Source organism: Mobula hypostoma, chromosome 8 (assembly GCF_963921235.1).
Source record: "Mobula hypostoma chromosome 8, sMobHyp1.1, whole genome shotgun sequence".
NCBI lineage: Eukaryota > Metazoa > Chordata > Chondrichthyes > Myliobatiformes > Myliobatidae > Mobula > Mobula hypostoma.
The window spans coordinates 156,474,062-156,490,859 of record NC_086104.1 but is presented as its reverse complement, the minus strand read 5'-3'; the positions used below and the strand labels follow the sequence as shown (position 1 = coordinate 156,490,859).

The following is a 16,798-nucleotide window of genomic DNA, read 5'->3' as shown; positions in this document are numbered from 1 at the left end:
GACCAAAAATCAGAACAATGGAAGAACTCTGCTAGGCATGCAGCATCTGTGAAAGCCAGATTTAAATCAATGTTTTCAGGGCTGGGCTCAAGGAATTATGCATGGATTAACACATTTTGCAAATCAGCTGTGTAATAAAAGAAAAGACACCCTGAAACAGGATCTTACAAGTTAGTCATAAACACAAGCAATTCTGCAGATGCTGGAAATGGGGAGTAATATACACATGCTGGATGAAAGCAGGTCAGGCAGCATCTATGGAGAGGAATAATCAGTCAATGTCTCAAGACGAGGCCCTTCATGAGTTACAAGCTATCTTACAAATTGGTAATTTGATCTTCCAATACAAAAGACAGGACACAAATCTAGTCAGCTCCATCTTGGGCACTAGCCTACAACGTACCCAAAACATCTTTAGGGAGCGGTGTCTCAGAAAGGCAGCATCCATTATTAAGGACCTCCAGCACCCAGGGCATGCCCTTTTCTCACTGTTACCATCAGATAGGAGATACAGAAGCCTGAAGGCACACACTCAGCGACTCAGGAACAGCTTCTTCCCCTCTGCCATCAGATTCCTAAATGGCCATTGAAGCTTTGGACACTACTTCTCTTTTTTTTTAGTATACAGTATTTCTGTTTTTGCATGTCTTTAAAAATCTATTCAATATATGTAATTGATTTACTTGTTTACTTATTATTATGTTTTATTTTTAATTATTATTATTTTTCTCTCTCTGCTAGATTATGTACTGCTGCTCTTAAGTTAACAAATTTCATGTCACATGCCGGTGATAATAAACCTGATTCTGATCCCTGCCTGATATAAATTTGATGTAAAGAAGGATTACATACTGGGGCTGTGCCTTGTCATAGGAAATAGTAGCCCTCCAACAGATCATTTTGCAATGAAGCCTGTTAAGAGATTTATGAGGATGCCAGTTGAGGATAGGGAATGGACTTAGATAATTTTCTCAGCCACACCAATATACAGTCACTGCACTTGACAAAAGTGCAAGGAAAGAAAAGAAACCTCAACATTACACTCGTCTGGGAGTTAACAACTCAGAAAAAAAGAGAATAGGAGCGAACCTTTAAATGAGCTTTAAGCACACAAAAGAAACAGAGGCTTCTTTTTTACTTCATTTACTTCAGGATAAGCCTGAATGCAGGGGTGGGGTGGAGTTATATATGGTCAGGCAGCTTTACTGACATTTGAAATACCTTTACACTCCAGCCAATATTCAGTGCTCAATCTACTTCACTGAAATAGATTTCTGGGTTATTAGCAAAGTACTGTTTCTGAAACCGTGCAATACTTAAATTAACTGCTGCACTTCAAGAGCACCTCATCAGTTATGAAGCTGTTTGGGGCATGGGAATCATGAAGACTAGTCTAGTTTGAATGCTAGTATCAGGTGGAGAACAGATAACACTTTGGCTGAAAATGTGTCTCACCGGTGCTTCATCGCCCGCTGCCAAGACAATGATGCTGACTTTCAGGTAACCCTTCGACATGGAATGTGCGTCATCAACTTCGTAGAGCAGAAGCCACTTCCGTAACACTGCATGACCTGTCACAGACCATCACACAGTTACACAGAACTTACACTACAGAAATAAGTGAGTCAGCTCATTTGGTCTATGACACTACATGTGTTGAATCCAAATTTTGCTCTATCCTTTCTCCCTTGTGCACTTACCTGCCTTTGAAATACATCATATGATAGCAAATCGTACATTCTAACCACACACACAGGACTCATGTTCTGTCTTTTTCATTGGGAGTTCAAGTGTTGCCAGAACTCTCCATTGGATTCATCATTGATCCTATATTTCTAGACCAAAGTTCGGGGCACCCAGAGTGGAAAGGTTTTTCATTCAATGAGTGGCGAGGGAACTCACATCCTGAAAAGGCAGCAGGGCAGAAACTCTTTTCACATTTACAATGTACCCAGGTGAGTAAAAACACATGGACCAAGGACCATGGTAAGGGGAGTTAGAGGCAAGCTTAGGTATAAATTTATAACTAAACCCAACTCAATTCTATGGGGTTATAAAACCATTTAATATCCAAAACACAGGAGCCCTGGTTTTATAATCATCAAAGTTCTGCAGATATACATCTCCACCAATCTTAATTCTGAAATTTCCTGTTGACCCTGAGTGTCAGAGTTGTGTGGGGAGTTAAGACCAGATTTCTACTCCCTTTTGTGTGAAGAATTGCTTCCTGACGTCTTCCCTCAAGACCACAGATCTATTTTTAATATGGTTACTTGTTTTGGACCCACAGGGGAAATTGTTTCTCCATCCACCCTCTCAAATCCTTTACTCACGGCAAACACTTGAGTTAGGTCACCCTTAATCTAACAAACTCATGAGAATACATGTCATTTTGACACCTATTAAAACTGAAAGGTTAAAGCTGATATACAATGACAATTAATTGCATACCTGGAAAATCATAGATGGAGCCAATGTCCAACTGTAAAGGAAGGGATTAAAAATGTCAAAAAACTGAGTGTGGGATTGTTAGTGTCCGCACTTGATGTGACATTGCAATGACTGAGGGCTTATACTTGTATATAGGAACAAGAGGAGTCAGTCATTTAGTCGCTGGAATATGCTCTCTTCTTTTGATGAGATTAGATTACTATTGTCTTATTCACTTTTGTCTTATTTATCTAATCCTTGATTAATAGAAACTTATCAAATGAAACTAGCAACTAACAGTGTTTATTGTATATGGAGATCAGGGTCTAAACTTCAACCAGCTTATGACTGAATGTTTAATTTTACTCTTGGCAGGACTTGGTCGATGTTTTTGATTAAGGCTTCATTAACCAGCAGGAATATTTTCTATCAATTCCCCTGGATATAATGACTGATTATCTTGGATAAAATTATAAAAACCTAGACTTACTCACACAATGTAAGAGCATGGCCTTATTGAGATAGTTTTTAATTTAAATCCAGATAAATCAAAAATTCTGGATAGAAGAAGCTAGTAATCAGTAACAATGAAACCAACAGTAAATGCCTCACTGGTTCACTTTAAGCAGAGTATTGGCTTGTCCTTATTCATTCTTGTTTATTCTTATCCAACCTGATTTGTAAGTGACTACAGATCACAACAACTCATTCTCTATCACCATCAACTTCTCAAGAACAATTAGGGGTGGACAAATAACATTCTTTGTCCTCAACATTCCTACTTCAAGAACAAATTTTTTAAATTAAACAAATTATACAAGACACTTGTTGTGAAAACGTGCTTGCATAGTTCGTTCCAGCTAAATAGGTTAGATGCCAGTCTTGTGATATCGTGCATCTCCACTTCCTAAGGAGATTGAGGAAAGCGAGCCCCCCCGCCCCAATTTTAACTTCATTTTATAAGAGCACCATTGAGAGCATCTGACAAGTTGCATCTCCACCTGGTATGAGAGCAGTCAAGCATCGGACCAGAAATCCCTACAAATAACTGTGAGAACACCTGAGAGGAACAAAAGCGTCTCCTTGCCATCCATCAGCAACATTTATCAGGAGAACTGCATACATAGGGCCCTTAGTATTATTAAGGATCCCACCCATCTATCTGGCATCCTCTTTGACTTTCTACCATCAGGTGGGTGACTCCGATGCATAAAAACAAGAATGGTCAGGATGGGAAACAGCTTCTTCCCTCAGGCCATTAGGCTGCTGAACTCCCTGCCGCAACACATTCAAAGTATCATCAGTTAATCTGATCTGTAACTTACAATATTGAATTTATGTACTTTATGTAATCCATCCGTAGATTTCATCCTTACTTTCATAAATTATTATGTGGTACATAGACTAGTGCTTTACACCCTAGTTCGGGGAAACATTTTCTCATTTGACAGTATACATGTGTATAGTTAAATGACAATAAACTTGACTTGATATTGAACACAAGAGATTCTGCAGATGCAGGAAATCCAGAGCAACATACATAACTGCTGGAGGAACTCAGCAGGTCAGGCAGCATCTATGGAGAGGTATAAACAGGTGACATTTCGGGTCCAGCCTGAAATGTTGACTGCTTATTCCTCTCCATTGATTTATATGCATTGCTTGTGATGTTGTAGGCCAGTTATCAGTTAAATGTCAGAATGAACTGCAGAAACTGGGACTGTTCTCAGAGAAAAAATGCTGAGAGGACATTTAACAAGTCTGACCAGGGTAAGGAAAGGAAAGCAATGGTTCAAGAATAGAGGGAAGACTGGGTTAAAGAATATAAGAGGGCTATGAGCAGTTAAGATGGAGTAGTTATGAACTGATGAACTGGAGCTCACCACCTGTAGGGATGGTGTTGAGAGGGAATCAGATCAGGACTTTCAAAAGTGAATCAGACAGGCACTTAAGGAAAACTAATCTGCAGGGCTAGGGGAGAAAAAAGGAAACAGAGACAAGCAAAGTGCTATATTAGACATGGGTTCAGTGAGTCAAATGGCCTCTGTTAGTGTTGTAACAAGTTCACTAAATTAAAATATTAGCGAGCCAATGGAATAGGATCCAAAGTCAAAAACCAAATTGCCTGCAAGACACTGTTTATGAAGGGCGCAGGAAGACTTGTATTCTTGGTTCTGATAATCTACTGAAGGCTACAACAGAGAATTCACATTAGAAATGCTCAACTGGATAATATATGAGGAGTGATTGATAAGTTCGTGGCCTAAGGTAGAAGGAGATGAGTTATTAACTTCAAACTTTCTGCATAATCACTCAAAGTGTTGACCTGCATGTGCATGTAACAAGAGCTGTATAACTCAACTCCTTCACCCTTAGGCCACGAACTTATCGATCACCCATCTGTGGACACTTTCTGGAGGTCCAAGATCCATATGCTCCTGACCGCTGGACTAAGCGTGTAAATGTAGGAGGGGACTATGTTGAAAAATAAATGTGCTAGGTTTTCTAGAATTGACTCCTTCTACATTAGGCCACAAACTTATCAATCACCCCTCATATATGCTTTACACCCAAAGGTTATGAGAGGCCTTAAAGAAATATATGCACTTTCTTTATCAAACATTCTTCCAATGTTTAGATTTTATTTCATAAAAGAAGCTGTTACCCATTTTTTCACTTTCCAATATGGAAGTTACAGCATTAATCTAACATTACTTAAAACTATTTGTCAAAGTGTGTTCAATCACAAAAAAGAGAAAATCTGCAGATGCTGGAAATCAAAGCAACATACAGAAACTGCTGGAGGAACTCAGCAGGCCAGCATCTATGGAAAAGAGTACAGTCAATGTTTTAGCAGGAAAAGTATGTTACTGATTTTACACTGACTCATAAGCAATGTTTCAATGTATATTATGCTTACTGAACAATTCAAAAGCAAAATTATTTCACTAAAATTTACATTATTCCCAAAATATGAGACATCAATTGACACACACTCACTTTGAAAATACCAATCATGGAATCAGATCGAAGTGAATGCGAATTTAACACCTTTAAAAATAAGGAGAGGCTCATGAGGATAAAGGTAACAACAAACATTATCTCAGACTGTTCCCAGTATTTACCACAGTACCAGATATGCAAAACAAAATCAAAATATCACACACACAATTCAACATAAGAAAAAATGTTGGCATGTAATTGTTTTCCCATTTGATTACACAAGGGATGAAGACCAAATATGCTGGAGAGAAGGTCATAATTCAAACGGGTTTCTTAATTTTAAAAGTTCTGCATCTTTTTTCCTGTACTCCACAGTGGAGGAAATATTTTCTTTCCGTCTGTTTATTTTTACCCTTTCCATCATCTTTATACATGTTGATTAAACCACTATAGGATTTGCTTTCTTCCCTCTCCTTTCTTCCATTTTTTTGATTTCATCTGTCATCCATTTATTCTTTGTGCTTTTTTCTTTTTCAGGAATCACTGACTTTGCTGATTCTACCAAGGCATCTTTTAGAGAATTAAATTTCATTTCTACATGATTGCTATCATCTTCAACAGATTCTATTTCTAAACTTTGAAATCTATTCCTTACTTCAATTGTAAATTTTTGTCTTAAGTTTTCTTCTTTAATTAATTGCAAGTAGTCAAGGGATTGTTCAGGTATTTGCTTCTTTAATTTTTTAAGTTTTACTTTCACATGACATACGACTGGGTTATGGTCACTATTACACAGTCTGCACCTGCATATGTTTTGCATTGAGTCACTGAGTTTCTAAATCTTTGGTTTATAGTAATAAATTCAATTTGATTTCTAGTGTTATCACCTGGACTTTTCCAGGTCCACAAGCGTCTTGGATGGTTTTTAAAGTAGGTATTCATAATGACCCGATTATTCATCTTGCACCATTCTACACATTTCTCACCTCTTTCATTTCTTTCAGTCCAAATTTTCCTATGGTATTTCCATCAGCACCTTGTCCTACTTTAGCATTTAGATCTCCCATGACAATAACAATATCCTGAGATTTGCATCCATTCTTTGCTTGTTCAAGCTCTTCATAGAATTTATCTATATCTTCATTTGTTCCATCTGTTGTTGGTGCATATACCTGTATAATTGCTAAATCAAATGGTTGTCCTCTGAATCTAACAAGGAGCATCCTTTCTGATATCACCCAATGTCCTAAAACACTTTTCGCCATGTTTTCATCTACAAGAATTCCTACTCCATTAGTATGGGATGTTCCACAAGAATAAACTAGTGTTTTATTTCTAATCTGACATGTTCCAGCACCTATCCAATGAAGTTCACTAATTCCCATGATGTTAATCTTTGGTCTTTCCATTTCATTTATCACATTGTCTAATCTTCCTGCTTGATATAGGGTTCTTACATTCCAAGTGGCAATAATTTTCTTTTGTGTTACTTTAATTTTATGAGCTGCAGCTTGATGACGGTTGGGGATCCCCTGCTGGCCAGAATCAACCCTACCGAGCAAAACATCTTCAGAGTTGTCTTGAAGATCCTCTTGACGCTGTTGTTGTGTGATACATTTTGTGAGTTTGACCATGGTTTACTTAGCAAATTGCAACAGTGGTTTGCTATTGCCTACCATTGGGGGAACTAAAGAAATCGCCATTTCTCTTCCCAAATGTTCATCCATCTATACTATAGCCGTTGACATTTGAGGTTGTAGCTCATCGGCCTTCTCCGTCATAAGTTCAGTTACTGAACCTGCCAGATCTGCCGTTGGCCTTCACTCGTATCCTGAGCAGGCACCCTTGCAGGTGCTACTGTTCCGGGTCAGAGCGGACCTGGGAGCAATGAATGACTAAGGGGAAACTCCACTTTCCACAAAGCTCTGTAAGTCCCCAAACAGAGCCTCATCACCGGTTGTAGTTTACAGTCATACCCAGGACTGTTCACGACATATGCTGGTGATATTAAGCCTGATTCTCAAATGCCAATTTCTGTGTAAATTTAACATACTTTTCAGAACTGGCAGACAGTTTTCAAAATCAACATTGGCAGCAGGAGTGACTATCTCATGAAATACTTTCAGCTGTGATTTGCAAACAGTTCAAATTTGTTGTTAGCTTTGGGTTAACCTACCTGAATGTGTATCGAAGTATTGAAGACTTCAGAAGGTGTTTTATGAAAATTCTGAAAGAAAATCTGTGCAAAATAAAATATAGCATTGGATTAGGTACTATCCTGAAGAACAAGAAAACCAAAGCAGGTTTCACTTCACTCCTTAAACATAATCAATCAAGACCATAAGACAGGAGCAGAATTAGGCCATTCAGCCCATCAAATCTGCTCCCATCATTCTATTATGATTGATTTATAAGCCTCTCAACCCCATTTTCCTGCCTCCTCCTCGTAACCTTTGATGCCTTTACTAATCAAGAGCGCATCAACCTTCGCTTTAAATATACCCAATGACTTTGCTTCCACAGCCGTCTGTGGCAATGAATTCCACAGAATCACAATTCAAAGTATAAAGATGGATTATCCATGGTTTGCTGTTTTATGTAACCCATGCCCCCAACCCCCAAGCCGTATAACATATTTTTCATGTTCTTTTTGCAAGGACTCTGAAGGCAATCTGGACAGCAAACACAGAGGAATGGACTAAATCCTACTTTCAAACATAGCCAATCCCACTCTCATGGGGAGGGAACGTTGACTCAGACCATGAGAGGCCTGCGTCAGGCATTTTCATGCCTTACAAGGTGCAGATTGGAAGTCTGTGTGGGGCGCCACTCCTCGTACAGACACTAGAGCAATGTGTGGTTAAATGCCTTGCTCAAGGACACAAACACACTGCCACAGCTGAGGCTCAAACTAGCGACCTTCAGATCACTAGACGAATGCCTTAACCACTTGGCCACGTGCCCACTCTCATGAATTGCATACAACCATCCACATTCTTGCATTCTTGAATTCCCATGGCCATATTCTCTCACATGCCTCATAAACACTCTCATTATCCAGAATAAACTTGCGCATAGCCACATCCTTAACCCAACCATGTGCATTTACCTCCATTCAACACACATACACACACACAAAATCCACTCACTCACCTACTCCCAAAGTTCAAAGTTATACATCCAAAATCAATGGCATCTTGTTTCTTTTCACATTTTTAACATATAAAATCCCCTTAAGTCTATTCAGACAATAAATGAGATTATGACTAATTTTTATCTCATGCTGGTTTACAAAGACTTTTACCTCTACAAATGAATAACTATAACCAGTAATAAGATATATCAATCATTATCAAATTTCAAATAAAGTACTGTGTTCATGTTCTTTCACAAAAAAGTTCCAGATTTCACACACAAGAAATTCTGCAAATGCTGGAAATCTTGAGCACTACACACAAGATGCTGGAAGAACTCAGTCAGGCAGCATCTCGGGAAGAGAATAAACAGTTGGTGTTTCATCCAAGACACTTCATTTGTACTAGATTTCCAATATGTTTTATGAAGAAATGTTTCCTGGCATAAATCAATGGTCTGGCTCAAATTCTGAGCTTATTGCACATCTTATAAGACCTTCAACCACCCCCCCCACCCCCACCACCATTTCCTATGTTAACTCAATGCTTTCTCTCTCCTATAACTCAATGCCTTAATCACTGTAAAAATTTTCTGCTGTATGTTCCAGGATGACCCTGTAGTACGACCTCCATTCTTGCATTATTCCCTTTACCTCATCAAAGACCGGATTGTTCCCACGTCTGATTCTGGTTCGAAAAGTCGAGTCTCCCATGTACACCTTCACAACAGGTCTGATATTGAGACCTTGGAGATGCCTGCCTTCGATAATCCGGATTCGAACCTAATCATGAGGATTTCATGTAATTATAGAAACTTGCAGCACAGTAGATGACTATTCCACCCATCATTACCGTGTTAATTACCATGTCTGTGGTATTTTACCACAGATCACTGCTTCTTTTCTAACCCTATAAATGTATCATCCTCAAGAATATGCCAAAACTTTTCTGCAATTATTTATGGAATCAGCTTCCTCCACCATCTGAAACTCAAGATATTTTTCATCAACTTCCCTTTAGATTATGGGGAGAAGCAGGAGAAGGGGGCAGAGAGAAAATAAATCAGCCATCATGGAATAGCAGAGCTGATTTGATGGGCCAACTAGCCCAATTCTGTTTCTGTGTCTTATGGTTTAAGGCAAACAGGCTGAGATGAAGGAGGGTGAGAGAAAACTTGTGGATTTTAATTAATTCGGTTAACAACTTGTTAAATGTATTTACTTTTTCCTCTTGTAGCTGGGATTTACTGGTCTATGGGCCACAGCTCCTACTTTCAGCAAGAACTATGGCATCGGCTAACCATAGTTTGGATTGTACCTGCTGTTGCATTGACTCCTCAGTCCCCAGAAGTGTACACCAGACATTAGAGGAAATGGATTTTGACAGAGGTAGGGCAGCATTTCAGTTTTACTTCTAGGATTAGATTAGATTAGATTATGAGGACACTCAGTCCTCGTTTATTGTCATTTAGAAATGCATGCATTAAAAAAATGATACAATGTTCCTCCAGAAAGCTATCACAGAAACACAGGACAAACCAAGACTAAATCTGACAAAACCACATAATTATAACATATAGTTACAACAGTGCAAAGCAATACCATAATTTGATAAGGAGCAGACCATGGACATGGTAAAAAAAAGTCTCAAGTCTCGATAGCCCCATCATCTCACACAGATAGTAGAAGGGAGAAACTCTCCCTGCCATGAACCTCCAAGCGCCGCAAACTTGCCGATGCATTGGAAGCATCCGACCGCAGCCGACCCTGAGTCCGTTCGAAAACTTCGAGCCTCCGACCAGCCCTCTGACACTGAGCACCAAGCACCATCCTCTGCCGAGCGCTTCTACCCCACCCCGGCCGCCGAGCAACAAGCAAAGCCGAGGACTCGGGGCCTTCTCCTCTGGAGATTCTGGACCACACAGTAGCAGCAGTGAAGCAGGCATTTCAGAAGTTTCACCAGATGTTCCTCCATGCTCTCACGTCTGTCTCCATCAAATCAGGATTGTGCACGGCACCCTGCTTGACAAATAACAGACATCACCACCAGAGTGGCTGCTGCGAGCTGCGTAGCGCCGCCATCTTCTCCAATACTTTCACTGGTTATTGACCCATTCACCAGGGAGGAGCGAGGCAAAATCAAACCTCTCATCAATTTGGAAATTTCATGTCCCATTCTAACTTGTTGTAACCAACTACTTTTCAGGCAGTAAACATCTTGGGAAACTCACACTTGACCTTCCTCCAGGCCTTTACGTCCTTCCTGTGGTGCACTCTCAGCAATATTCCTACTAAAGTGAAGCGGACAGAGCTATAATACTGCACTACACTGAAGGGATGTTTGAGGAGATGTACTTTTGGAGGACTAATTTGCAAAGTTAGTTCAAGGTAAAGAACATGATTTTGTAAAGTGAGGATGAGCAGAGAATATGGTATCCACTTACATATATCCTGAAGTCATTTTCTCTTATTTTCTTGACATAGAAAGACAGAAGACAGTATTCAACAAAGATTCTATGGCAGTTCTCAAAGAAATTGTATCGAACAATTTATTTCCCTGTAACCTAGTCTCTCTAACATGTCAATCAGTTCACACTGAATTCTCCTACTACATACGCTACACAAGAAGTGTATGGTTGTTCACTTTCGTAGGAGGAATAAAGGCACAGGCTATTTTCTAAAGAGGGAGAAAATTCAAAAACCAGAGGGGCAAAAGGCCTTGGGAGCCCTCGTGCAGGATTTCCTAATAGTTAACTTCAAGGTTGAGTCGGTGGTAAGGGAGGCAAATGCAATGTTAACACTTATTTTGAAAGGTCTAGAATATAAAAGCAAGAATGTAATGTTGAGGCATTAGTCAGAGTTCACTTGGAGTATTACGAGCAGTTTTGGACCCCTTATCTGAGAAACGATGTGCTGGCATTGAAGAGGGTCCAGAGGCAGTTCACGAGAATGTTCCAGGAATGAAAGCATTAATGCATATATGTGGAGCATTTGATGGCCTTGGGCTTGTACTCACTGGAGTTTAGAAGAAAGGGGGACAGGTATGGGGAGGGAACTCACTGAAACCTAGCAAATATTGAAAGGCCCTATAGAGTGGATGTGGAGAGGATGTTTTTTATAATGGGAGAGTCTAGCATCAGAATGGAAGGATGTCCATTCAGAACAGAGATGAGGAATTTCTTAAGCCAGAGGGTGGTAAATCTGTGGAATTAATTGCTAAAGATGGCTGTGGAGGTCATGTCACTGGGTATACTTAAAACAGCGGTTGATAGGTCCTTGATTAATCAGGGCATCAAATGTCATGGGGCAAAGACAGGAGAATGGAGTTGAGAGGGTTAATAAACTGGCTATGATGGAATGGCGGAGCAGATTTGATGAGCCAAATGGCCTAATACCACTCCTGTTTCTTATGATCTTTTGAGTAATTTATAGTAACCAATTATCCTACCAACTTGCACAGCTCTTGAGATGTGGGAGGAATTCATAGAGTCCATGGGAGAAACCCATATGATCAAAGGAAAAATGTACAAATTCTATACAGAGAGTATTTGAGGTCGAGATCAGGCTGCTGATGTAATTGAGCAAATTAGGAATCGACCTCATCATTGTTCAGAATGGCAGGAGATCACTTTGGAAACGCCTACAACTGCCACAAGCCTATCTCGGTCTCCACTTCAGCAAGACAAGAAAAGGCTGAATTCTGCCCACAGGCTAGTGTTGGATACACAGGAAAACAGGATTGTGTTGGAATTCAGTGATAAAGGATAGAACATAAACATTGGGGTGCACTGGTTAATTCAAACATATTACCCTCATTGTAAGGTACAGTATTCTATAGTTAATAGTTGAGCTATAGTACATATAATTCAGTTGTTAATCTTTCCATAATCAATAACCTAGCTAAATCAGTCAAGAAAACTACTTAGATCAAATAGAACAGACCAAATAATCCCCAATTGAAAGCAGAGTCATTGCAACTCAGCAAGCGTGTATGACTGAGTCGCTTACAAGGATACAACTTGTAGGCAGAATGTCCCCTTTACCTGGAAATCTTCTGGTTTATTTGAGTTCCTAGTGAACTTTGAGGTCCCTTTGACTGCACCTTGTTCTGGAGGCAAAGATTGAGGTCTTGCTGCAGGCTCCTGTACCCCAGTGATGTTTGTTACAGATGGTGGCTGCTCAGTTTTGCCTAAAAGGAAAAAGCACATCACTCACTCGTGCGTGCACTCACATTAAAGCTGCATGTGTCCTGTTGAATACGTACTCAGCTGCAGAATGCACAAAGACATCTCATGCCTCCACACATACCTTCACAGACACAGCAGCCACACATTGCAATTACCCACACTCCCACAGAAAAACATCAGCATTTCCACTCAAATGCATGGAATTATAGATCTATACAGTTCAAGATTGGGTTCTTTTGACCATGTTGAGCTTACCAAACTATCTAACTTCTCTCATCTGTCTGCATTAGGTCTGTATCTTTCTATGCCTTGCCTATTGAAGTGCTTGTCTAAATGTCTCCTAAAGCTAGTGATAACTAATTCCAACACCTTCATTAAAGTATTTTTCAAATATCAATAACAATCTGTTAAAAGAACTTACTTTACTTTATTGTCAGCAAACAACTGATACTAGAACGTACAATCATCACAGCGATATTTGATTCTGCGCTTCCTGCTCCCTGGAGTACAAATCGATAGTAAATATTAAAAATTTAAATTATAAATCATAAATAGAAAGTAGAAAAGGGAAAGGAAGGTAGTGCAAAAAAACCAAGAGGCAGATCTGGATATTTGGGAAGTACAGCCCAGATCCAGCCACAGGTCGATAGTCATTCAGGCTTGCCACCTTGCTCTTCTTCGGCACCAGGACTATTGTTGCCTTCTTAGAACATGAGGGGATCTTAGACTGAAGCAAGGAGCAGTTGAAGATGTCAGCAAACACTCCAGCTAGCTCGCTTGCACAGGCCCGAAGAACCTGTCCCAGGACGCCATCTGGGCCCGTCGCCAGGAAGGCCCTTCTAACGTCCTCCTCGGTGACGATGAATCTCGATGCCACCAGGTCCGGTTCATCCAATATAAGAGAGTTAAGATGGCACCAAATGGCTGCCTCTTCGAGCTCATCTGCAAAAAAACAGCTTAATTTTTCTATTTAGTGTCTTCTTTTCCTTTTCAAGGTGGTTGGGGTTCTATAGAAGTTCTGATCTGCAGGTGATACTCAAACTGTGTTGCTTTGTTTTACGGCGGATGAATTCCCATTCCTGGAACTCATCAGCCGATTGTTTTCCGACATTCACTAGGCATGGCTTGGAAGATGGCGCCTCTGAGCTGTGGCCCTGTGGATGACCAATTTCAGGCCAGTGTGGCCAAATGAGGCATCGCGGGAAATGGAACACGAGGATTCTGTTGTGGCAGACTGTAATATCATAACAGCGACTGTCAGTCTCCCCATCTGCCTTGAAAAATCAGTGATATATCTCTGTGCCTTGTTAATGAAAGAGAGGGCCTGTGGCATATTGAACTGTTGGGTAAACATCAGTTTTTGTTGACTGCAAGTCATGGGCTGTCTTTGGGTGCTTAGCTGTTGCCTGGTGGGTGGTGAGCGCTGATGCTTTTGCTGAACAGGTGGTGGGGGACGGGGAAGTTGATGCATCGATGCTTGCTGCTGCTTGGGTGAAGGGAGGGGAATTTGGGGTTCTAAAGTTTTTCTGTTGTTTATTCTTTTGGGGTTCTTTTGTATTTTGTGGATGTCTGCAAAGGCAAGTATTTCAGGTTGTATACATTCTCTGATAATAAATAGAACCACTTGAAACCATTTATATTTAAAGCAAGGGTAGATCAGTTCTTGATGAGTAAGGATGACAAAGGTAATGGGGAGAAGGCGGGTGAATGGAGTTGAGAGAGAAAATAAATAAGTCATGTTTAAATGACAGAGTAAACTAGACCAGTATATTCTCTACCACTAACATAAGCAAGGCTCGCCGGCTTGTAATTATCTGGCTTATCCATGCTGTCCTTCTTAAATAACAGAACATTAGCTATCCCCTAGTCTTTTACATCTCATCAATGGCTAACAAAGATGCAAAAATCTCCATCATAGCCCCTGCTATCTTTTCCCTTGCTTTCCACAGCAACCGGAGATAAATCCAAATGACCAGATGAGATCTATTAACCCTCATGTCTCCCATGACACCTTCCACCACCTTCCCCACAGCTTTTAAAGCTCATTTTTTGTCGTCTTTGTAGTTCTAACAAAGGCTCTTCAATCTGAAATGTTGACTCTGTTTTTCTTCTCACAGAAGTGGTCAGACCCACTGAATATTTCCAGCATTTGCAGTTTTGCAATTTTCACCATGAGCATGGTTTCAGGAAAAGGAATGAGTCATTTAACACTGAGATGAAGTTCTTCCCTCTGAGAATTGTGAATCTTTGGAACTCCCAAGATTGCTGAGGAGGCTTACTCACCTAATGCATTCAAGGCGAAATTAAATCAGCTTAGTCTTGAACTTTAATGGAATTACAGGGTTTTGGGGACCAGGCAGCAGAGTAGAAAGAGGTTAAGATCAGCTGTGACTTTATTGCAGACGGCAACAGACCTTTCACCCTGGGCAGAATTTGAAACTTACGTCTGGGATCTTTCTTTACCTCCCCTGGCAGTTTCAAGAGAGTTAACATGCTAGCACATGCCAGAGAGTGTACTAACTCACTGATCTAATTATTCTCCTACTTAGAAGCTGAAACTAAGGGTCTGAAATAAATAGATTTTCTATAAACATTGAAAGGCCTCGTGCATTTTTGTAGAACCTTTCACAATCTCACAGTGCTTTATAAGTGTGGTTACTATTGTTCAACTCAAAATTCATATCAAATACCTCACTTACCATCCTGCTTTTCTCTTTTATTAGTTGTGGGTGCATCATAGAATATATCAAAGCTTATTGTGTTCTAGAAAAGGGAGATGAAAATCAGATAAATTTGCAGCAGCAGTATCTCCATTTAGTTCTTCCCCGCGCCCAGCAACCACTTGCATAGACAAGAACAGTGACCACTTTCCACCTTGCATTTCAAAACTGAGTAGCCTATTGATATTCATCCACTGAGGACTTCACATGAATTTCCTCTTGACTTCAGAAACCCTTGTTGAAGGTACATCAGCAATCTGATGTGATACCTTCCACTTATCTAGATGTGTCTAATTCCATCAACGCTCACAAAGTTCAACTGTGAGCAACCTACCTGATCTGCACTCCCTCTTTCTATATAAACATAGCGTAAGTGCTATGTGTACATCTACAAAATATGTTGCAGAAATTTACGTTACTTTTCTGACATCTTCTCCCAATCCTAGAATATCTGGATTTGTACAAATGCTATGAATACCAGCAACTGCTGATTTGTCGACAAATCACCACTGTTCTTCATCATTCAAAATCCTTAGCTATGGAATAAGATACCCAATCTGCTTTTTATAGAGCCAGAGAAGAGAAACAGATACTTTGGACCTCCAAGAAGCAAGCTCCCTATGCTACTAATCCTACACTTTTCCAATTTATTCCCTCCACATTCCCATTAATTCTCCTTCAGATTCTGCCATTCATCTAGAGCCAATCATCCTACCAATTAACAAAAATGCGAACTCCACAAAGACAGAACTGGAAATAGGATTGAATTAGAGTTGTAAGAGTGCAAGGCAGCAGCTCCCACCAGAAATTATGGTGAAAGTATCATCAACGTTACAGAAGTTCACCACCATCATAACAGATAGGCAATAAATGCACAATCTGCCAGCACCAGCCAATGTAAGAGTTATGAATCACAAACATGAAAAAGTCTGCAGATACTGGAAATCTAAAGCAACGCACACAAAATGCTGGAGGAACTCAGCAAGTCAGGCAGCATCCATGGAAATAAATAGTTGACTTTTCAGGCTGAGACCCTTCTTCAGGACTGGAAAAAAAAGAGCTTAGATCTTCATTTGCTCTTAATAGGAGTGTGAGACAGCAGTATTGAGATTATCCATCTTGATTTATATCAGTGCATTAGGACTGTAGTTTTAGCCCAGCACAGTGGTGCAGCTTGTAGAGGTGCTGAATCACATCTCCAGCAATCCATGTTCAATCCTGGCATTCGTCTGCATGAAGTCTGTGATCTTACAGGCTTCCTGCAGATAATCCAATTTCCTTTCACAATGTGCAGGTTGGCAGAGTAATAGGCAAATATGGTTTCCCCCACTGTAGGAAGCTTGTAGAACAGTGGGGAGAATAAAATGGGATTATTGTAGAACTAA

General features: G+C 40.1%; 1 protein-coding gene across 1 annotated transcript in view; it reads right to left on the bottom strand.

Annotated features, from left to right (window-relative positions):
* The window catches only part of LOC134351229 (myoferlin-like), a 186,636-nt gene that overhangs the window by 157,774 nt on the left and 12,064 nt on the right, over nucleotides 1-16,798 (bottom strand). The window contains exons 4-10 of the mRNA XM_063057334.1: nucleotides 15,393-15,456; nucleotides 12,550-12,695; nucleotides 9,161-9,289; nucleotides 7,550-7,612; nucleotides 5,431-5,481; nucleotides 2,452-2,482; nucleotides 1,456-1,571 (exon numbers count right to left, since the gene is read on the bottom strand). Of these exons, the coding sequence (XP_062913404.1) occupies nucleotides 1,456-1,571; nucleotides 2,452-2,482; nucleotides 5,431-5,481; nucleotides 7,550-7,612; nucleotides 9,161-9,289; nucleotides 12,550-12,695; nucleotides 15,393-15,456 (600 nt within the window). The remainder of the gene's footprint in view (nucleotides 1-1,455; nucleotides 1,572-2,451; nucleotides 2,483-5,430; nucleotides 5,482-7,549; nucleotides 7,613-9,160; nucleotides 9,290-12,549; nucleotides 12,696-15,392; nucleotides 15,457-16,798) is intronic.